Here is a 23,784-nt window from a genome sequence, read left to right as displayed (position 1 = left end):
GGAACACAACTACCCTCCCCCCATCCCCCCCAAAACCCCCCCAAAACAAAGTGATACGACTGTGAACCTACATTAGAGAGTGCCCAAGAAAGCATAAAGTAAGATACAACTGCCAGAAACTTACAGCACGGCCCAGATGGCAGTGAATTTTATAGATGTGCAGAACACAAAGGATCACTTACCAAGAAAATAGGGACCATTATTACCAGAAGAGCAAAGGGGATTCTTAAGTACCAAAAGCAAATGAAGCCAGGATCATGTGCGTCAGGTAGAGTTTACCAAGAAGGTCTCAGAGGCCTGGACTAGCTGGGGAGCGGGGCAGGAGCATTTGCTCCAAGAAACTCTACAGAGGAATAAGTCAATTCTTTTTACTGTTAAGTAACAAAGGTGGGTAGGGAGAACAGTTTAAAGAGAGTCTAAGGTGAAAAGAGGCTCTAGGCATCTTGGTCCCTGAGCTGGGCTGGGGAGAAAGGCATCTGTGGTACCTGCGATGCGCTTCATCCAGGAGGCCTCATCGATGCCCAGGTTGTTGTTGATGATTTTCAGGATGTTGCCCAGGATGACGCTGAGGTGTTCCGAGGTGACTTTGGTGCACCAGGGCCCTGTGCTGGGGGGCAGGTGCTCAGGCCCCTGCTCCCACCAGTAGGACAGGTAGTTGCAGAGCATGGGCAGGATCACCTCGATGACATGGGGCATCTCTGTGTACCGGGCTCCGGACTCGGCTAGGTGGTGGATTTCCTTCATGAGGCGTTCCAGCGGGGGGATGTCAGGACACATCTCTTCCACTGTGTCTGGCACCCCCAGAACTGGCCGAGAGCATACAGGAAGAACAAAGGGGCAATAATGCAAAAGCACAATGGTGCACCTTCTCTCCTCTGTCCCACGCTCCCTTTGGCCAGTAGGTGTGAGTCTCCACCCCAGAGCCTGTGTGTGAGGGAGCCCTGGATGTGGAGCTTCTGTCAGCTGAAGACTGCAGCTTCCAGAGGCTGGGTTATCCCCCCACATGTCACACTCAGCTTGAAGCACTTAAACAGAGGGTTAAAGGAGCATAACAGGGACCCAGCTGAGGGGCATTTCCCAAGACCTCTCTGTGACCAAGCTGGTCTCTGGGCTTCTCCCTCCTGACCTGAGTGCGTGCACTGCAGGGAAGGCATATCTAGTTAGAGAAAAGCCACTAATGGGTGTTTGGTTGCCAACTCGTGGTTCAATCACCGGGATGGCATCTGCACTGCTTAGAAAAGGAAAGGAAACCTCATCACATGTTGCCTCAGCGGGACCAGAGACAACAACATGTTCCATCCAGTTGGAAATTTTGGGAAAGAAACATTGGACATGAGTTGATTTCTGCATTTACAATTGACCTGAGGTGATCTGTCAATCACTTAAGCCTTTTTGTTCCTGCAGGCATATGTGCAAGGAACAATGAATAGCCCTGCCCTTTCCTCTGAATGACTGCAGTCACTTCGCTGAACAAGGACAGACGGGATGAAGTGGCAACAGAGTTCCACATTAAAGGTTATCAGATATAAGACGAGCCAACAGAAGCAGCCAGGGCTAGCTGTCCTGTTCTCTTTAAGGAAAAGGACACTTTCCCCCTAAAGCTGGGAAGAGAGACTAGAAGCATCCTGAGGTTCCTGACAGGCGAGAAGACAAAAAGGGTGCTGAGTGAGGGACATGGCTGGTTGAGAAAGAAGCACAAGCCCAAAGCTCTACAGGTGCATCCCTTTATCTTACTGCTCCCCACAGAGTCCACCTGGGCCTGCAGGTGGGTACACGCCACCCAAAGGCCAAACTTCTCACGCTGGGCCAAAGCATCAGGCACCACAGTTGCCAGGAAGTCTGAGAAGCCACAGGAAATTGTGGAGCATTTTCCCAGAGCATGAGTTCCACTAGAAGATTTGAGGAGATGATACTACAAGTAAAGTTCTCATGAATTTCTCAGGACAAAGCAGAAGCCTTCAAATAGAAGTTTGTGTTCAGTGAAGCGGGTTATGCCTGCAGGCCCTCTGCTATTGGTGTTGCTGCTGTTTGGGGGTCTGCTTCAGACCTTGGGTCCACAGTAGCTGCAGGGTTAATGAGTAAGGGGCCAAGGCAAATTCTTTGGCTTTTAGAAATACTGGCTGGTTGAAAGGGACTGTTTTGATCTTCCTTGTGATCATACTGCCTAGAGCAGACATACAAAATAACAACCCTGGCTACCGTGGAGTGAGTGAATCTGTAGCTGAGACAGGTGGTTCTCCTGGATGGCATGTGGCAACGCAATGGACCCCGGGGAGCTCCCTGCTACGGATCAGTCCCATGAGGTCCCAACACACTTTCCTTAGGATGACTTTCTGTTGTTATCACTACGGCCTTTGGTAAGTAGCAGGCTAAGGATCTCTCTGCCTTGGAAGCTAGGGGTGGACCAATATTCTTTAAAATCCAGACCATTCAAAATGATTCACAGCATGACAGCCGAAGACCCCTGGGCTCCCGTGATTTACAGTGGCCAGATATGGTCCCCTGCCCACCCAGGCTTTTCCAGAGAACAAGTCTAGCCTCTATCTTTTAGCAGAACAACAGCAATCAGGGGTGACCTCAACATGGGGGCCTAGGGAGACTCTCACAAACAAAATTTTACACAAAGTGTCAGAATAAAGAGGTAAAGACAGAGGAAACTGTCTACCTCCAGCTCTGCACACAGAGTAATGCCAACCACCACAGTGCAACTGAAGCTTACAGTTGTTTGCTGTAAAATTGTAAATAAGAAGGCTCGTGTGTGTGTGTGTGTGTGTGTGTGTGTGTGTGTGTGTGTGTTTAAATGGCATGTAGACAATACCTCCACAGGAATACTTTTTTTCCCTTAAGGAAAACATAAATGCCATAAAAACCACAGAATGAATGCTGCTGAGTTATCTACCTGAAAAACAGCCTTAGCTGGGTCTTGTCAGAATCAGACACAAGACTGTTAGGGAGGATCATCTGAACGACTGTCCTTTCGTCTTCTAGATCAACAATTTTTAAACTTTCATAGCTCATGGCACACATAAACTGATTACTAAAATTCTGCAGCACACCAAAAATATATATTTTTTTGCTGGTCTGACAAAACATAGGTTTAATTTTGATTCATTCATACCAGATGGCTATTGTTGTGTTGGCTATTGTTATTTTTTTATTTGACAATCTAAGGGAAAAGAGGTCAGTGCCTCTGACTAAATAGTTAGGTATTGAATGTTTTAAAAATTCTTGCAAAACACTAGTTGAAAATCGCTGTTCTACATCAATGGTTCTCAAAGTGAAGTCCTCCCACCACCACCAGCAGCAAAGTAGTGATAGGACCTTCTGAGTCCAGACCCACTGGGTTAGAAACTCTATGGGCTGGACTCAGCAAGCTTCATTCTAACCAGCCCTCCGAGGGATTATGATGCACGCTGGAGTTTGAGAACCACTGAGTTAGATTCGCAAAGTTGTATATTCTTCACTGAGCAGCTCTTTCCTCAAGAAGAGGGCAGCAGAGAGCTCCACCTCTTTGGAGTGGAGGCAGAGCTTCCATGGAAACTGGACCTCCTTCCTCTGGTTGATTATCCCAGTTAGGGTGTGCAAAGTAAACTGGCTGGTGATTAGGATGTTTTGGCCAATCTAATGTTCTGATTAATAGACCACTGCCACACATAACCAAAGATTTTATCTAGTTTTGGATAACTGGCACATAATAGTATTAAACCTTTTCTAGGCATCTCTTTATAATTTTTGGATGAGTCAGAAAATGCACCAGGATCTTGTAGGGTAGGAGAGTTACTAATATGAGTAACTGCTGGCAGAATACTAACTGTCAATTAATAGAGATGTCCAATTGACTGAAGGCTTGATAAATCAGTTCATATTGTATTTCTAAACTGAAGACTCACCTCATTTGTCACCCTATACATTCCTGCCCCTTCTTGATCCCTTCAGTCATCCACTTTATATAATGAATGAAGTCTACTTCCATAGAGTCTGTTAGGCCATCACTCATTCTCTGACTCCAGGCAAACTTGGTTACCCCATAATACATATTCATGCACAGTCTACTTTTCAAGAGCCATACATGTGATCAGCATTCACTCTTTGATTAACTGAATGCTGAAACACATGGGCTCAGGGGACTTGGGTACTGAGTCCCACAGTATGTCACTAATGGATGAAGAACTGTGTCATCTCTAATCACAACCTTCTCTCTTTTCTTTCTTATGAGTAAGCAATGATGGGTACTTATTTTTTATTTATGAACGTGTCTTATCAAATCAATGTAGTGGTATGTAAAATAAGAAGCAACATTTTTCAAATAGCTCTTGAGAAGGAGAACAATGGGACAGACTTGTTCCCCTCCCTCCCAAAGCCGATCTAGGTTTCCTCCATCTATTTGTCAAGCTCTCACTTTGTCTGCTGCTGTGCCTCTATGCGTTCAAGAGCAGGGTAGGTCTCTCTCTTTCCCAACATATTTCTGATACTGAGACAAAGATGCACTATTTCTTGAGTCAAAGTTGGAGCAGAATGAATGTATAAATGTCCAGTACGGTCGTGACTGGGCCCATGTCTCTTTGGAACTGGGGAACAACGCTTGGTCTGGCATTTGCCTACAGATGTCACAGCCCTTCTCAACGTTACTAAAGACACTCAGTTGCTCAGCTCCCACTCAGCTGCAAGATGTGACTCATTTAGAATCATGAGAGGGTGGAAAAAACACAAGGTTGAAACATATTTTTGCTAGTCCAAGAAAGGAGAGAAAGGGTGAAATGAGGCTGGAGGGAATTAACTTGGAAATTTCATCAGAGACTTTGGAAAGTGGAGGCATCTCAGCAGTGTTTCTTTCTTCACCAGCCCCGAGAACACCAGTCTCCATTGTATTCTTGCTCAGGAAAAGAGTTTTATAAAGGGACCTTATCTAAACCATTCTGGTGATCATTTCTGAGGGCAAGGTGTTTCTTTTATCTTTAGTAGAAAAGGCAAATGGGGATAAGCCCACCTTGGCTGAGCACTCTGCATTCTTAGATAGGGAGACTGGTGGTAAAGAGTGGAGCATGAACCTGTACTCTCTTAGCACTCCCTCCCTTAGGATCTCATAGCAGCTTGAGAAGAGGGCCTGAACCAAATAGAATCGCTATGCTGTCCATCACCTGTTGGTCTGGTATATTAATATTTTAAGGAAATATTGGTACTGAATAGGATGGTTCTGGTTTGAAATGGTTTACCACGTTTTTTTAAAAATTATGTTTTTTTAAAAAATTATGTTTTTATTGATTTTAGAGTGAGAGGAAGGGAGAGGAAGATAGAAAGAAACATTGATCAGCCGCCCCCTGCACACCCTATGAGGGATCGAACCTACAACCAGGGTATGTGCCCTGACAAGAAAAAGAACAGGCGGCCCTTTGATGCACGGAACAACTCTGGCCAGGCATGGTTTTTCTTGATATTGATTAGGCCCATGGTGTGGTAATTTTTGCTTCATGTTACTTTTTGTTTCATGTTACACCGAATCACTGTAGCTCTTTCTAGTTGATTTAAGGTTTCTGTGTGAAGCTCCTCTATTCCACTGCCCATCAGTGGGATCACAATTCATCCAAATGGGAGGACTCTCCCTTCCACCCTCCAGGAGCAGGTTTACAACCTGCCTTGCATTACAGTTCTAAGTTCTTCTAGGACAGGGGGTGGAAAACCTTTTCTGTAAGGGGCCGGAGCATAAATATTTTAGGCATCGCAGGCCAGACAATCTCTGCTGCCATGACTCAGCTCTGCCGCTGGAGTGGAAGGGAAGCAGAAAGTGCCACTGCAAATACGCCTCTTTGGCACAGCGATTATTTTGAGCTGATTATTTTTAAGAAACAGCATACAGAATCTCTGAAGAAGGATTAGAAGTTACTCTTTTGTCAAAAAACTCCACATTTATAAAAGGGATTTACAATAGAAAGGCAGTCTACCGGAAAGAGAGCTCTTACCCAGCAGGACTGTTTCATCTGAGAGACATCTGAATGGCCTGGCAACCTTTCTTTACAAACAGCTCCTCTTCTCCCCTTCCTGACTGCCTCCTTCCCTTCCACGGCCCATGCCTTTGCCCCTTTCCTTAGCCTGGACGGTGTTTAAGGCTGAATCCTCAGGCTACCTTTCCAATCTCACATCTCTGTGGGGCACACGTACATATGTATGTGATTAAAATGGTTTTATTTTTCTCTTGTTAACCTGTCTTTTCTACAGGGGTTTTAGCCAAGAACAATGCAGGGTAGAGGGAAGATTATTTTTCCTTCCCAACATAGTGCTAAAGCAGCCACAGCAACATCTAAACAAGTGGGTGTGACCTGCTTCAAGAAAAGGTTATTTACAAAATCAGGCAGTGGGCTCATCATCACAGTTTGCCGACTGCTGTCTTAGAACTTAGAACAGTGCTCTGTTCTTGTGTCATTTCACTTCCCTCTGGTGTTTTCCTATGTTTTATTCTCCGTGCAGATGGAGAACGTGTGGTCATCATCCTTGGAAACAGTCTCTCCTTGGACATGAAGAGCATAATAGGTTATTAGTGAAGACCTGCCCTTCTGCTGACCCCGGAGAGAAACTGAGCAAGTCATCACATCCCCAGGGGGCAGGAGGAGAAGACCCAGGGCAGACAAGAGAACCCGGGGTTTCAGGCTCCTCATTTTACGGGGGAAGAAACCAAAGTCTAACAGTAACAAAGAGCTTGCCCATGCTCATTTTCCCAGCAAGATGGAGACATGCAACACATCCAGCCCTGACCCCCGGCCCCTCAGAGCATGTCAAGCAGCAGTGCTGCAGGCCACCGCTCCCTGCCTGCACGGCCTTCCTTCCTGGGCTCTCCTCCCAGCACACAGGCTGATGATCTGTGGGAAGATACTTACTAGATCTCTCCCTGGAGGTTTTGGTGTTGAAGACGGAGAGCGGATTGTAGCGGTTAAGGGTGGGCTCCAGGAATGCCACTGGAATGGCAGCTGCCAGGGAAGCCAGGCATTCTCCAAGGGCAGGACGTTGTCTGGAAACAAACAAGTCCATTCAGAAGTGTTGCCACTCACATGCTAGCCCCATTGGCAGGCCAGGCCCCTTCCCCAGGATGTCTCAGGCCGCTTCTCATAGATGACTCCACTGGACATCCCCAGGCCCTGGGCTCAGCAGAGCTATATACACTTCTTTCTCCCCCATCTTTTGCTGGACACTAACCAATGCTCTGCAATGGTCTCACTACTTGGAACCCAGTTATTAATTGGCCAAGGTGATATAATATGCTATGTAGTTTTGTACTTATCTCCCAGCATGTCTGAGAGCAAGTTTTGCTGGCATCCACACTGAATCTGATCCTCCTTGTCCTCAAAGTGCTTTGAAATCTTCTGTGTAATTTCTCTGTGTCTATTCTCTGCTATGGATGGAGCCTGTGTCCACCAGTGGGAACAGTAGATAATGGGCCAAAAGTACTAATTAGACACAAAATAAGATACCCAACTTCTAATAGAAATAATAGGTCCCAGAGCATCTTGCATGATTTAGAGGAAAGGCCTCTAACACCTATTACTTCTTTCTCTTCCTTGCATAAACATTTGAGTGTCCAGCATGTAATGCATTAAGCTCTGGGTTTGAAATCTTTCTCTGAAACAAGCAACCAAACAAAAATAAAATGCTTGGGATTCCCCAGTTCAGATTTTTGGTTCTCTAACTGAGAGGATTTGTGCTTGCTTGTGGGATGACCAAGTCAGCAAGTGTAAGTGACAGGAACCAGCCACTGGCTGGTCTGCGTGGAGCTGGTACTGAAATAGTGCTTCCCCCTCGCAGACCTGGACTTAGCCTCGAGCTGTACTGTCTAACCCAGAGGGTCCTTTCTGCTGGTGAGACAGCACAGTGACAGTGCTGGCTTGAGGGCCCTGTGTGGGGCTGTTATCTGTTGCTTTCTGATGAATGAGAGAGCAGAGCCCACAAATATCTGTTTTTCACCCACAAATATCTCCTCTTCCCCACCCACTGGCATTCAGTCATGGACAGATCACACACCGGTCCCGTGAGTTACACACGTGATGTCAGCTCCCATATAAGGGAAAAAATTCTTCAAACAAACCAATATTGTGAGTTCTTTGTTAGACCACGATGCCAAGATAATCAGTGGGAAATGTAGACAATTGGTCTCTAATTAAGAACTGGAAGGGCTTGGAGTGCTCAAGCCCATCTTGTTCGCTTTGCTCTGTAACAGATCAACTCAAATTGTGCACTGATGCTGTGAGTGTGAAGCTCACTAGCTAACCCCCTGAAGCGGAGGGTGTCAGGCTGTATCTCTCGGGAACCACCATGGAGAAAAACGCCAGCAAGAGTGGGCGCACTTGCAGCCAAGAGCAGACACTTAACCCACGACGGCACTTCCGTGGAAACAGAAAGCATTCAGCCCTCGGGTTCCCTGAAGCTCCCACTAGAACCTGCACCCAAGGCTGTGGAACCTGCTCTTCACTGTGACAACAGCCAACACATCTGGCAGCACCAAGAAGCCCGAATGTCAAAACTGTAGGGTCTCTGGGCGCGGATAACAAGCATTGACTATGTGGTGGGAGTGACTAGGGGAGCCAGTGCTTCCTGAGGAGTAAGCCAGACAGTTTTAGCCATTGTCTTTCCTCCTTTGCTAAGCTCAGGGTGGAGGGAAAGCATGAGAAGAGAGGCATCCTTTTAACTTCAGACCTGAATGACCAACACCCCAGTGACCGCTGAGGTGAGGGCCTGTCTATCTCAAATACGAGAATCTACAACAGGCTGCTTATTTTTCAGTCAACACTCTCTCCATTTAACCAATCACCGTGGCTAATGTAGAGAGATACTGTGTTTCTTCTCCTTCAGTCTTGCCTTTTGAGGAGGAGGAGGAAATAAAGAGCTAAATTGCGATGGAAAAAAAATGCCATGGGGAGGGCATTGAAGGGAAACAATCCTGGGTGAAAGTCAGGGATGACAAGGAAGGGCAGACCTGAGAGCAAATTTTAGCTGGCCCAGGGAGGTGAACCTGGGAAACGGCAGGCCCTGGGTTGTCTTGGTGCTAAACTGACCCATTATTCCCCTCTTGCTTACTCTCTCACCAAAATTAAAGTCATGAATTCATGACAGTGAATTTCTAGAACGTCAGTCTCATACGAAGGCAGTCCTCAGGACGGAAGACAGTTTCCCAGTGCTGCACTGACTCGAGGGGCACGCATGTCCTATCCTCCGGATATTAATTACTGAGAAACCGGAGTCTCTCCCAGCTCACCCCAGGACACTCTCTAGTCTGGAGCTCACAATGATGCTAATTAGCCACTGGGCCAAAAAGGATATAAACAACAGTTCTCCTGGCCTGTTAAAAGTTCTATAAAAGTAAAGCTCGGAAGTCTGACAATTAATGCTCCTGACTGTGAGATACCAGGGTGAATGACTGTGACCTCCAGGCCCCAGAGAGACTGAGCTGATAAAGGCCTGCTGTTACAATGCTTCTCTGGTCATTAGCGCCCCCCAGAGGGCGGTGTGGCTGTGGACCAATCAAGCAAGGGCTACACAAACAGCTCCATAGCAACCAAATGATCTTTCTTCTTAGAGTTTCTCACTGGATGTGGAAACTCTTTTGTCTTCCTCCCTCAGTTCATCCTGTCTAGTAGAGTATTTTTCATATATAGTACTTGGTCATGGTGACAGATTGAGGAGGGTTCAATTTGTATTTCAGTTTTTGTTACTTCCAAGTCGTTCTCTCAATTTTATTTCCATGGATCGGGACCTTGTTGCCAGGGACACAGGCAGAGACAAAGTCATCACAGCAATAATAATTGCGCCTTGCACATATCTGGGGATTTGCAGCTGTGAAAGTTCCTCCGTGTATATTGCAGAGGATGCTGAGGAGAGAAAACAACACATCGCAGAGGGCAGAAAGCAGGGGCAGGGATGGTACTAAAGAGCAATCTCAGAGGGTTAGGGAAAGCTTGCAATGTTTGAGCAGCCTTGGTCAAAAGCAGCCAGGGAAAGAAGGGAGAAGTAAATCTCTAAAGTATGTCTCACTTTCACAATACAAAAGAAAACAAACAAAGGTGGTTAATAGCGGTAGCATTGCAAGTGTAGGATTTTAAATCATTAACTAGCAGACAGACAATTGGAGCAGACTTAAGCTAGGTGCTTCTCCCAGCTGACTCCCACCACCACGGAGTGTACAGGCACAATATTCACAACGTTGCGGGGAGCAGATACATAATAAAACTGCAATGAATATATGAATAAAGCATGAAAAGTCATATGAATCTTTTTCTGGTCTGACATTTCAGAGCCGACCTTTATTTGACCTTTTTTTCCAAGAGAATAATGCACAAGCTTTAAGAAAAAATGTACAAAGAAACACATACACATATAGATGCATGTATATACATACATAAAAAATGAAAGAATAAGAAATTGGAAAATATTCACAAATGTTTAATGGAAGGAATGAATTAAAGACATCCTCCCTAAGTAAAATTCTTGACCAACTCCCATCAAATGGGAAATTTTAACTTAATTCTTTTGTTGACTTGGTATAATGTGGTTGAAACTTTTGTTTGCCCAGTTCTAAATGACAAACATATCTATATTTTATGTAAAGCAGTAAGGAAAGCTATGCAACTATAAGGAATTAAAATTATAATAAAAATAAAGTAGTCATTAGTTTCTCAAACTCTTACACTACAGAAGCTGTGGTTATGAAGACAGACATTTCTTGAACATGTTTTGGTTACTAGGACATGATTTCAAGTCAGTACTTGAGTTTTTTGTTGTTGTTGTTGTTTGTTTTTTAAATTGATTTCAAAGAGGAAAGGAGAGGGAGAGAGAGATAGAAATATCAATGATAAGAGAGAATCATTGATTGGCTGCCTCCTGCACAGCCCGCACTGGGGATTGAGCCCGAAACCCAGGCATGTGCCCTTGACCGGAATCAAACCCGGTACCCTTCAGTCTGCAGAAGGACATTCTATCCAGTGAGCCAAACCGGTGAGGGCTAGTTACTGAATTTTTGAAAGAACCAGTCTTTTTTTTTTTTGGTCTTTTTTAGAAATTGCAATATGAATTTATGTAAGTTTTGATATGAAACAAGGATTTATTATTGACTTGATAGAGGTACCATAAACTGAGGAGGCACACAGGGCATAGATAACAAGACATGTTTAGATGAAATAATTTCAAGCACAGATCAAATTCCTTCCAGTTTCCTCATTTGAAGAGGGGGAGGGGGGAAGAAAAGAAAGACTTCCAAGGATGAGATTAAGTCCAGAGTTTGGTTAATACTGTGTTTATCTCTTTGATCTTCCACATACATTTAAACAGAATAACACAACACATGGCATCTGATGGTGAAAAGCAGAGGGTCACAAAGGCCTCCACAGCTCCAGGCAGATTAGAGAGCCAAGCTGACACCCACATGCTCTGTCAATCAGCTTGTTCAGATTCAAGATTATTGAAAAGCATTTCTGCTACCAAAGTGTGGCCTCGTTTAAAACTATAGCTAATCTGACAGCCGACAACAGTCAAGGCCCAGGATTGTATCGCATAGAAACTCATTCAACTCTAAGCAACTGCCTCATGTCCCTTGAGTTTCTCAGCCAGCTTAACCACCGGAGCCCTGGAAGTGATTTGGAAGCTGTGATTATGAAGAAATGGGCATTTTCTGTGACATTTTTTGGTCGCTAGCACATGATTTTTACTTGGCTCTATTGCTCCTTTGCCGGCTATCTCCACAAAAGTCATAACATTAAAAGCATCATTCCACTTCTTAACATTGCCATAAACATTTCGTAACCTAGGCTCAAATTCACCACCCCATTTCAGCGAGCATTTTGATTTTGCTGGACTGAAAAGACGCTATTGTTAAGTAATGTTTTTCTGAGCCTGAATGTGTTAGCCTCCTGTGTTCACTCATTACCTTTCCACATAGATGTTCTTTCCTGTTCCAAGGGAGTAGAGGCTGCACAATATGTGGTAGCATGAAATCTGCACGTCACCCACTGGAAAGAACAAAAAGAGCATCACTGCCTTACATCATCACAGCTCGCCACCTCCCCACACGGAAAGGGTCTACCAACAGAAAAACGCGTTGGCATCACCTGAGAGCCAGAGAGATCTTTTTCTTTCTCTCCCTCCTCCTACCACCCTCCTTTCTTATAGCCCCTTTCTACCCAAGTTCTAGTTGCTGAACTGGGAGAGAAAATATTGATAGGAGACCCTCCTCCACTTAGCCATCCCAGTTCCTCTGTGGGGCTCAGGTTGGGGATCACAAGGAATCATTAGACCACTGAGTCCTTCCATATGGGATTTTTTTTTTGAGTAGAAGGAGACACCATAGTCAAATTTTATCCAGAGAAACATATTTCCTTGCTTTGAAAAGAGGAATGCAAGAAATTTGAAGTTTTAATGAGCCTTTTATTCATTTCCTAGGAAGATACAGTGGGGCCTTGACTTACGAGTGTCCCAACTAACGAGTTTTTTGAGATACCAGCTGTCGGCCCATTTTTTGCTTTGAGTTGACAGAGTAATTTGAGTTAACGAGCTCCTTAACGAGGAATGAATTAAACTCCTAAGTCAAGGCCCCACTGTATGTACAATGTCTCTACCTCTTCAGAGTTGGAGCAAAATTCCTCATTTTCACCTGTCCCAAGTTCTCTCAGGGAAGTTTTTCAAAAGGCAATTTAATCAGATTGTGATTTTGCCACCTGGGAAAATCCAAAGGGAAGGGCATGTTTCACCTGGGAACTCACAAGTTTATCTGCAGGCTACATGCCCCTGGTAATGTCTGCAACTCATCACAGGGCTGGGACTAACTGACCACAGTGAGAACTAGTTCAGTTTTTTATTTTTTAACAAGGAGGTGAGTTATTTCCGCACCATGCCCACCAACCCCATGGAAATACTGATTTTCAGTTGCTCAGGGATATGGAAGACCCAGCCTTAGCTACTGACAACTGGTTAAATTAAATTAAATCAAGTGCTAGCATTTAAAGCGTGAAGCTGTAAAGCTTGGTGGCAGAATATTTGCAGGAGAGGTCTGTACATGGTCCTGCATGCAAACTAAAGTAAAACCAATCGACGATGGTCTTCTGAATCCCCAGATAAGGAAATGGTAGCAGCTTTCCTTTGCTCCTGGTATTCAATGAATAAATTAAGGCTTCTTAAGAGGAAAATTGGTGTCTGAAAAGCCCTGGGAGCAATCCTGCTGGATTATTCAGATAACCTGTTCAAATGAAGTAGGAACAAAAGGCTGGGAGCTAAACCAGTGGATGGAAAATTTTGGTCCTGAATAACAGTAGGAAAAGGTGAAATACTATATACTCAAATTTGGGGGTTTCTTCTCCTCCAAGAGTTTACTAATTAATTTTTAAATATAAAAAGAAAACGTGTGGAATGATTCTCTCTCTACTCCTCCCTTAAGGTCAGCCTCAGAGACTGAGCCACACACACACACTTCCTGTCTGTGGCCATGTGCATGTGAATCCACAGCATCTGACTCACAGAGTAAATCCACCCCGAACTGGTGCTGAGCCACATGCTCAAAGATGGACGTGAGGATGGGGAACAGCGCCACTGTGGTGTAGTTAATATTCTGAGAGACGCCTTTAATCTGCGTTCTGGAATGGGTGAACTTCCCGAGCTTCAGGTTTTCTGAAGTCTTCTCTAAGTCTTCCGCAGCATTTTCAAAGAATGCACGTAACCCGGCCTTCACCAGCTCTGAGCCTGACTTCATGACAGTCCTGTAAGCAAACAACGTTCAAAACCAGAAGCATAACCCGAAGCTTTGGCCAACCCCCTTCCTGAAACTGGTAACCTGCAGTGCAAACTGGGCAGACACTGGACTCCCCAGTCACCCGATGGCACTGGGTCAGGAGAGATGGAGAGGGGAGCTAGCGTCCGGGAAGAACCTGGACCACACAGTCCCTTAGAGTAAGGCTAGCACTGGACCGTGTGCTCAGTTTGAGGGAATTTGTGTTCAACTCTTCTGGAAACACAGAGGATGATTCAGAATGAAACTGATATTGGTCACCTGGTGCTGTATCTGTCACAGCAGGCTACCTACTTGTGCAAAAATCTAATTAAAAGGACAGTGAGGGAAGTTGTTTTTTTTTTTTTTTTGCAGCTCACTGTGGGATAAGCAAACTTTAATAAGGCCTAGTGAGAAATATTCGCTCTCCTATGATGCAGGAGCTGAGAGAGAGAGAGAGAGAGAGAGAGAGAACAAAGAAATAAGCCCACTGGTGCGTGGATTTCTACAGCTTGCAGGATGTCCTCGCTTGGAGGAGGGAAGGGAAAGGACAGCCAGCCCTTTTAAAACAGACAACTTAATTCACTTCAAAAACACATGGGCCTGGAGATTAGCTATGGATATCTGAGGGCCTCCCTCAAAACTATTTTATAAAACTTAGAATTGGAACAAAGCCTACACATCATATATTACTTTCCACACGTCTGCATCTTATTCATGAGATGATGACAGGCTTGCTACAAGCACAGTTGTTTTTTATCTACTGCATTTTCCATGATCACCCAACTAACCAGAAAAATAAAAACAAGGGCATAAAGTCAGCGAGGCTTGATCCTATCCTGTAAGTATTCTATCTGACTCCCGACTTTCCAGTCGCAGGTTTTCTCAGGAACGATAATCACACTGACCTGCATATTTTTAAAAAGTGGACTCTTTCTCAAGGCATTCCACATTTCTGGGAGAAAAGTTTCCTCACTCATCCCAACTGCAAGGGATTTAAGTCCCCTAGGAGGCTTTGGTCTGATCCTGCAAACTTTGTGCTGTCCTAATATCTCCACAATGTATTTGTTTCTCTCAAAAATCTAAAAATCCCCTGAGATTTTTTTTTGTAACCATTCTTTGTGGTGGATTTTCATCTGGCCACTCTGAGGTTGGCGCCTCTCTGCTGCATCAGGGTGTATGTCTTTGACAAGGGCCCTACACGAGTGTGCTAATGAAAGCTCTGGTCAGTCCTTTTCATGGTTTCTTTTTTTATCTCATCAAATATAAAATATTTATATTATCCGACTACATATATTTTTAAGACTTCTTTCCCGTTCAGCCATCTTTCCTACCAGACCCTCAGGCCATGGGCTCAAACTCTGTCTGCGACCCTGCATTTCCTCCCTGGCCCATTCTGGCTGCGGAGTGCCTCAACTGCCCTCCCCAGAACGCTTAGGCCTTGCCACCCATCAGCAGCGCTTGCTTTTTTTGTGGAGAATTAGGTACAAAGTGGCACTGTGTCACATGATCTATTTTATCTTCTCAAAGATGAACTTCTCAGGAAGAGAAGAAAAGAATGGCCCGATGCCCAGCTTTTACTGTTCAGCACACGCCACAGTGGGCCCTCTGCCACGTGAACTGAGAAATGAGAGTGCTAACACCAGGGTGAGAATCATCTTTTCCCTGTGTCCCCCTACCCCGACCCTCCAGCTCCTGCAGCGCAGTGACACGTCTTCTTGTCAGTACAATCATGCGTCAGAGGAGAGGGTTAGAGAGGGAGTCTTGAGAAACGATTGGAAAAACGGGGCAGACTTACCTTGTGTCCAGTGTCTGAGCTAAGATGTGAAGGCAGCTCACCATTGTAGTAGAATCGCTCCCTAGAATAAAAATGTCACCATGACTTCCTGAACCATTCAACCCATCTTTCAAATACAACCTTCTCAATACACACAAACCACAGCCTGGCATAATTAACCACTGACACACAACATGCCAGGCCTATGGGCAGGGATGATGCGTTTATCTCTGGCCTGACATATTGTTTTAGGATGGATGTTGAAGGCAGAGCTTAAAACATTCATTGGTGTGGAAAATCTGAATTGTTCAAGGGATAGAGAGGTCATTTATCATACATCAGACTAATTTTCTATGGCAAATTAAGGTGACACCTTGGTCCCCAGGCTCAGGTTGTCTGCAGGAGCCACAAATAAAGCCAAAATGTGAGTTCAGGATAATTACAGGGAGAATTGCACCCGTTAGCAATACCTGTCTCACTCACCGAAGAGGGAAATCCTGTGCCGAACAAGAGCGGCAAGTTTGCAGAACAGGCTGAAGCAGAAAAGAGCATGAGTCGGAGAGGCACAGAGATTCAAGGATTAATTCGTCCCTCCCCCTGCCCCCCCCATGCTGTAACAGAGAGCACGGAATGGCACTCTAGCAAGATGCACTGTGTTCTCCTCAAACAAGCCACTGGACCACAACTGGAAAGCACGTGGTTCTCGTAGTCTTGTTGGAGAATCATGAAAGGCACCTCGCGGGCAGCTCCAACCTTACGGAGAACAAGCCTTCTGGATCAGTTACAGTGTTCCGCAGTGAGCCGGTTGTTGCAAACCACCCCTTGCTATAGAGTACTGTAAATAATGTTCATTTGTATGACATTCAGGGATAAACAAGGATTCTGGATGGAAGCATAATTTTTCCATTGTTGCAGTAGATGGCAAACTATTCTGCAGCCTTCACTGGGGTGTGAGCCCTTTGCTGGGAGATGAGCGGGAAGGTGGTGCTGGAAGAATGTTAATGGTTCAGGTATGGGCAACACTGTGTGGAGCCCCAAACGTAAGAAATTGCTTTCCTTTGTCGTTTCCCATTCATCAATGGGCCTGTCTGGGTTGTTGTCCTAGCTGGGTCCTTGGAGGCCAGGAAAGTCCATCTGCTCTGCTTTTGTGCTTTCTGTCCCTACTCCATGTTTCCGCCCATATTGTCTGCCGTGGAAGCCCTGGAGGTCCAGCTGTGTCTATTGTTTTACTTTCCATAGTGCCTAATAGAGGGCTTGGGTAGCTGGAAAAGAGCCCATGAATGTTTCTGAACACGCTACCGATGGGCCCTGATGGACCCCGTGTAGGGGCACTAGGCTGTCATTGACCTGTGTTGTCTGTGCTCTTAGGAGGGGATGCCTCTGAATTCTAGCTGACACTAGCACAGCTAGACAACCTGGCGACCCCTTTAGAAAATAGCCCTTCCCTGGGGAAGAGAAAGGGGGAAGGCTGAATGAAAAAACTTGGTACTCCAAGGTGAGGCTGAACTGAAGTCTCATTCACAGCTTGTCAGGGGCTCTGTGTCCCACCCAGGGTGAAGTCTTTCAGGGGACAGCTCAAACGGAGAAGAAATACTACTACATCCTGAGTCTGGTGGGGATGAAGATTTGCTCACCTTACAGTGGTTTCCAGTGAACACCCTGGGCCTTTCAGGGATGTCCCCTAGAAATCACAGCCTAAGTCCCTCCTGGTTAGTCATTATTTCTGCAGTGGAAATAAGTTGGAACCCCCAGCCTAGAGCTTAAGAGGACTCAGAATGAGTTCATAGAGAGTTGGCATCCAGCTAGTGTGAAATGAAATCTGGACTGCTTCTTTTTATCTCTTCCCCCAGTGTTCTCTCTCTCTCTCTCTCTCTCTCTCTCTCTCTCTCTCTCTCTCTCCCTCCCTCCCTCTCTCTCATCTGATAACTCACAGAGTTGAGGGAGGGGGACAGTCAGGAGAAATGGGAGTTCTGTGGTTCTGCCCTGAACAGCTGGGCTGTGGGTGAAGCCACTTAATGGTGGACAATGTGTTAGTTTTCTCATTCGTAAGTTCAGAGTAGTCACATTGCCCTTAGCTTTTAGAATTAGAAGCTTTCTTATTTCTGGCAAAATAAACACATGCTCTGTATAAATACAAAATAACACTTTTCTAGATAAAGCAGATGGTTTGCTGTTCAATCCTAATATTAACATGGCTCCTCTTGCTGTGGGACATGCTTTCTCAGGCCAGCAAGGCCAACTTCCACAGGTTCCTCCTTATCCCCTAGGGGGCCCATGATTTAAGCAGCAGCATTGTCCTTAGCCTGGAGTTGTGAGAGGCCTGGGTCTCCTCCGAATTTGAAGGTGATAAACTAAAGGGACCCCAGGAGAGTGCCTGGAAAGCCCTGGTGAATAGCATCCAGTGCAGAAGAGGTGGGGCAGGGGTGAAGGATGCAAACAGGAGGGGTCTGGAAACGTGAGCAGGTGCAGTGTGCACCACTGCCTCCACAGAAGGCGGCAGGCATGCTGCTGGGTCTGAGAGTTATTTGCAAGGCTGATCAGCTCCAGCCGTGACAAATGGTGCCTGGCTGAACAAATGTTACATTTCCATGAATTAATAATCTAAAAAAATACAAGAAAACAGACACACCTGCTTTCTGTTGATATATCTGAGTATCTCATTTTTGCCCCTCAATTTCTTGACTTCTTATAAAATACATTGGTGCATCCTGAAAATACTTAGAAATCATTGGCCAGAGTGGATTCCAAGTGTACCCCATTTTGATAGCATGGATTCCTCTTCTCTTAACAAATGAGTTAAGTAATGGCAGTGCAGGGAAAATGGCACTGGGTCCAGACAGAGAGGACTGGGCCTCCATTTCTGCCCTAGCTTACTCCCTATTGCCTTAGGCACTGGCATCAACCTGACCAAACCTCAGTTTCCTCATCTGTAAAGTGGAGATTATATTCTTAGAATTTAGAGCATTGGGGTAATGTTACCCAACTGGGCACCTCTTCCTATGAATAATCAAGCTCACTGCTTAGCCATGAGTGTTTAATAAATGCTAGCTAAATCTTAAAGTTGAATATCTTCCCAAAGATGCTAATACCTAACAGCTGTGTCTTTTTTTTTTAAACAGCTGGGTTTTTATTTAGTACTAGAGGCCCGGTGCATGAAAATTCATGCACTAGAGGGGGGGGTACTTCCGCCCAGCCTGCCCCCTTTCACAGTCCGGGAGCCCTCAGGGGTGGGAGGTGACCCGGCAATCAGAGGAAGGCGACACCCCTTCACATCTCTGCTGCTGCCACTGCCAGCAGTGCAAGCCTCGGCCGGCCCTGGTTACCTGAGTCTCGGGTGGTCCTAGGCACCTGGGCAGCTGCCATCCAAGGCTTGCCTGTGCTTTGGGCTGGCCCTGGGCAGCTGGGGGGCTGAAGGGACAGGGGGGTTTCCAGAGGCAGGCACGTGGCACGGCCTTGCCGTGGAGTGGCTGAGGGGACTGGGTGCCGCCATCGTGTGGCTGTGGGTGCTGCCATCTTTGAGGGCGGGACAGTCAATTAGCATATTCCCTCCTTATTGGCTGTGGGTGCCGCCATCTTTGCGATGGCATGAGGGTCAATTAGCATATTCCCTTTTTATTAGATAGGATTATGTCCACCGTTCACCATCAGTGGATGCTAGGGAAGGGTTTAATTATCTGCTTTCATTACAGTCTTTAACTCTTTGCCATTCATAAATCAAACCCAGAGAGAACCTGAGGCATGGTGGAATCCATCTCTGAGCCTGATCATGAAGCATCCCTTTTGCTCTTCTCTGTTGAGGCATCCATGTGTTATGCCCTATAAAATGTAGAGGAGCTGGTACTTTAAAAAAATACATATATATTTATTGATTTCAGAGAGGAAGAGAGAGGGAGAGAGAGATAGAAACATCAGTGATGAGAAAATCATTGCTCAGCTGCCTCCTGCACGCCCCACACTGGGTATCTAGCCTGCAACCTGAGAATTGAACTGTGACCTCCTCGTTCATGGGTCGACACTCAACCACTGAGCCATGCTGGCTGGGCAAGGGCTGGTTCTCTTGATAAAAAAATGTTTCCCTATTAAGAATTTAATTTGAATTATGTTGCTCTAGATTGCAAATCTCAGATCGTCCACACCAGAATTTGTAAGATATGATTCTGTTCCTAAATTTTAAGCTTCAGAAGCCTGGTAAGAATGGGATTGAACACAGCATTAATCTGCTTCTTCTCAATGTTGTGTTTGCTTTTCCTAAACTGCAGAATTACCTTCACCTTTTTCTAAATGTTATTTCAGGATAGAAGTTAACCTGATATATAAATTTTCCCCCAGCCCTACTGAAACCCCCAAACAGTGCACTTTTCTATGCTGCCAAGATAATAATACATAGATAAGTATGAATAAAATTACTTTAAAAAATGGGTGATAACCAAAACCTCTGAGCCAATCATCAGGATACAGTGCATTTTCTTCAAAAGACTCATTGAGCCTCCAGGAATCTGGAGGTTTATATAAACCACATCAGCACCAGGACCTTCTCTTTCTTGCGTAGACTCACCTGGCCACCATTTCTTTCTCCTTATGGGAGGCATACCCACTGCTGCTAAGGGGCTTCAGCGGGGATGACAGGAAGTAGAGGCGGTGATTGGTGAAGTATTGGTCAACCAGCGGGAGGAGCACCTGGAAAACCAACCAGAAATTAACTTCCAGGAAGTCAGACAAAAACCTTCCTTTGGTTCCTTTGAAAAAGTTCATGCTCAGTGAACAAAAGCCTCTGACCTTCCAGGAAACTCTACCCCAGGGGTGGGGAACGCCCGGCCCACGGGTTGCATGCCCTGCCAAGGCTCTTGGGGTGAATTAATTAATGGTTTGACCAAATATAGGATTCTAATTTTTAAGTTGATAATTTTGTATGGACCTGGAATGATGTTATAAATATCCAAATGGCCCTTGGCAGAAAAAAGGTTCCCCACCTCTGCACTACTCAGTGATTCTGTTTCTAACACATTTTCCTCTTCTGTGCCTGCACCCAGAGGTCCTGGTGTGTGTGAAAGGATAAGACCACCAATGAGCACAGACCCGAGTCAACATTGTCAGGGGGCTCCTGTGGGTCACCTGCACTGAGACATGACTTCCTGGGCATGGCATCCAACAGGTACCTGGCCCAGCAATACTAGCCTGGCACATTCTATCACTGCTTCTCAGAACACGGCTGACCCACGGCTGCCCATGCAATTAGTCCTCTGAATGGGGCTGTCTGGCAGAGACTGCTCATTGGCGCCAAGATTCACCCCCCTGTCTTTCTCTTAGCAATAAAACCCCCCATGTTTTAGCTGGGATGATGTCACCAAACTGGAGAATGCACTATCCAGTCTCCTTTCTAGCTAGGTGAGGCTAAAGTGACTAAGTTCTAGCCATTGGGAAAGCTCTTAAAAAAGTAGCAGCTTGCCCTCCCCTCTCCCTTCCCTCTCTCCCTTCCCCCTTTCCCACAGATATGGTACGGGTGAGCCTGTTAGAACCACAGGGACACAGACCGCACCGTAAGAGACAGTGGAGCATCAGAGAAAAGCCTGAGACCCTGGGTGATGCGTGGAGCAGAGCAGGCTGGCTGCCTCCTTGAACCACCTTTCTGCCTCAGGAATGTTCCACAGGAGAGAAATAGGAGAAATGTCTGTCTCATCGGAGCCATTGGAGTTTTGGATATCTTTGTGGGGCCGGCTTAACTTGTACCCTAAACCGTAGGGATCCTAAGAAGAAAGTAATTAGATATGCACAGGGAGTCACTTACTTTGGCAAAGAATTTGATCTCCTGGTCATGGGGAGACCTTTCAGTTTTCCCACTGATGACAATGGCTTCTACAAAGACACAAGTAACACCAAGTTGGTCAGAGTTAAAAAACAGGAACTAGTCACAGTGTTTTAGAAACAGAGCAGCTCTTCTCAAGGCCACGCACGAACAGGCCATTTGACAAAGTATCTTTTATTTTACAAAGGACTTTACAGTTGTGCTGGTTAGTTACTTCCTGTGTCAATTCTCTAAGCTGTTTCACTATCCTTTTCTCCACTTAATTTTTTTAAATTAAAAATTATTATTTTCCCTTTCTCCACTTTATTGATGAGAAAGGAGCTTCAGAGAGGGCAAGTCATATGCCCATGGTCTCAAAGCAAAACAAAGGGAAAGTTAAAATAGGACAAGTTATATGAAAAAAATGACAAGGGGTTCAATCAAACCCAGCATGGAAACCAAGCATGAAACTGATTTTTTTGAAGTTGGGTGGGGTGGGGAGGGACCTCTGCCACTGTTTCCTCCCCACATATCCTAAATGAATCACGAACAGCTACGGTCTGAGGGCCTCATTCCTTGATAAAGAAATATCAAATTCTTTGATACGGTGAGATGTTATGAGAAGCATACATGTTTGTGACATATTGCAAGGATACTTACCCAAATGGGCAATAAACTCTTGAGCAGAATCAACATATTTCAGGATCTTCTTCAAAAATTTATAGGCAAACCTCTTTTCCATGGAGGAGGCATCCAGCTCCATATCCTTCATACCTCTAAGGTCGGAAGCGGGTAAACCCCGGGAAGCAACAGAGATAACTACGTGACTTTGGTGCATCAGCAATCCTGCCTGCATTGACTTCATTTTCCAAATGTGAATCCTTATTCTGGCTCAGTGGTCAATTCATTTGACTAATTTCCCTTTGTACTTGGGACTGCCTCTCTGAGCACGCAACACCTGTGCTACAATAATTTCTGAAAAGATTTTTTTCTCAAAAATATCTTTATTATTTATTCAACAGATATTGAGCTGAGAATAAGTCAGAGAAGCAAGCAAGAACCCCCGCCCTCCTGGAACTTACATGCTAGCTATAGACAGACAAAAAAAATTATAGAAAACAAGATATCAATTATATGGAATGCTTGAAGTTCATAAGTTTTGTGAAAAAAAGAAAAGAAAAATTAAAGCAGGATGAAGGGGCCCGAGAGTGTCTGAATTGGGGGAGAGTGGATTGTAGGGTTAAACAGAATAATCAGTTCTGCTCTCCTGAGGTGCAGGATATCAGAGTAAAGGCTTGAGGGAGGTGAGTGAATGTGCTTACAGACATCTGGGGAAAGAGCTTTGCATCATAGGGAGCGGAGATGCAAAGGTCCTGAGGTGGGAGCATGCATGCTGAGTTGAAGGCATATGGCAGAGGCCAGTGTGGATGGCATGGAAGTGAGCAGGCAATCAGGAGGGTGTAGGTGGGCAGGGAACTAAATCATTAGGGCCCTGTGCTCCATACTTTGAATTTTGCTGTTGCTCCAAGATGGGAGGCTATTGAAACCTTCGAATAGAGGAATGACATGCTATGACTTACACTGTAACAGAGTTACTCTAGTTGCTAGGTTTAAAGTTGACTCTGGGGACAAGGGTTGAAACAGGGAGCCCAGGTAGGAGGCTCTTTCATGATGACAGCATGGAGGTGGTGAGAAGTGATCAGATATTAGGTATCTTACAGGCAGAACCATCAGAATTTCCTGAAGGATTGGATGTGGGCTGGGAGAAGAAGAGGAGAGCCAAGGTTTCTGGCTTGAGCACCAGAGAAGGGTGCTCCCTTCCACTGAGGGAGGGGACGCTGAGGATGGAGCAGGTCTGAGCTGTGAGAAGCAGAAACCAGGAGTTCTCGGTGGTGACAGGGACCTCGCCTCCTCATCTATAGGTCCACGTGCCCACCACAGGCTCTGGCCCATGGTAAATGGCCACTAGGACATGTTTCCTCAATTCAATTATCTTTCTTCTTTTCCCTCCTATTTCCTTGATTTTCTCGTTAGTTATAGTAAAGAGGAACTTTTCATTTCTGCGAGCAAGTGATTTATCAGCAAATCACAGTATGCATTCTTGGTGTTAAGATTGGGATTAAAATGACGATGGGAGCCTTTCTCACATGCCTCCCTGGAGGCTGTCTCCCATGACCTGCCCTTTCCTGCTCGACAATATGGCAAATACATTTAGTTATTTTTTTATATGAGATATAACCGAGATATTTGTATAGGCTTTTAGTTGGTTTTCTGCTATTCAGTAGCAAAATTCTGTAGGAAACAAAAAGAAACAGCAGCTGGCTCAGCAAACATTTCTTTTAGGAGGAATGGCTCTATCAGATAGGAACACTGGCTTGCTTTTCACTCCACAAAGTGCTCAGCACACAGGGCCCTATGCAGCGCAGCCCACCACTGGCCTTTGACCAGCAGGAAAACCGGTTCTACTTTTAAGATGTAAGCAGCTAAGATCAT

General features: G+C 45.4%; 1 protein-coding gene across 1 annotated transcript in view; it reads right to left on the bottom strand.

The window, feature by feature from the left end:
- RYR3 (ryanodine receptor 3) overlaps window positions 1–23,784 on the bottom strand; it is a 548,626-nt gene that overhangs the window by 67,095 nt on the left and 457,747 nt on the right. Inside the window, exons 58-66 of the mRNA XM_081108039.1 lie at window positions 21,952–22,067; window positions 21,295–21,362; window positions 20,065–20,186; window positions 15,993–16,042; window positions 15,531–15,591; window positions 13,486–13,724; window positions 11,903–11,984; window positions 6,870–7,000; window positions 486–806 (exon numbers count right to left, since the gene is read on the bottom strand). Of these exons, the coding sequence (XP_080964165.1) occupies window positions 486–806; window positions 6,870–7,000; window positions 11,903–11,984; window positions 13,486–13,724; window positions 15,531–15,591; window positions 15,993–16,042; window positions 20,065–20,186; window positions 21,295–21,362; window positions 21,952–22,067 (1,190 nt within the window). The remainder of the gene's footprint in view (window positions 1–485; window positions 807–6,869; window positions 7,001–11,902; window positions 11,985–13,485; window positions 13,725–15,530; window positions 15,592–15,992; window positions 16,043–20,064; window positions 20,187–21,294; window positions 21,363–21,951; window positions 22,068–23,784) is intronic.

Source organism: Myotis nattereri, assembly GCF_964212035.1.
Source record: "Myotis nattereri genome assembly, chromosome: 1".
Lineage (NCBI taxonomy): Eukaryota > Metazoa > Chordata > Mammalia > Chiroptera > Vespertilionidae > Myotis > Myotis nattereri.
This window is presented reverse-complemented; position numbering and strand designations above follow the sequence as displayed.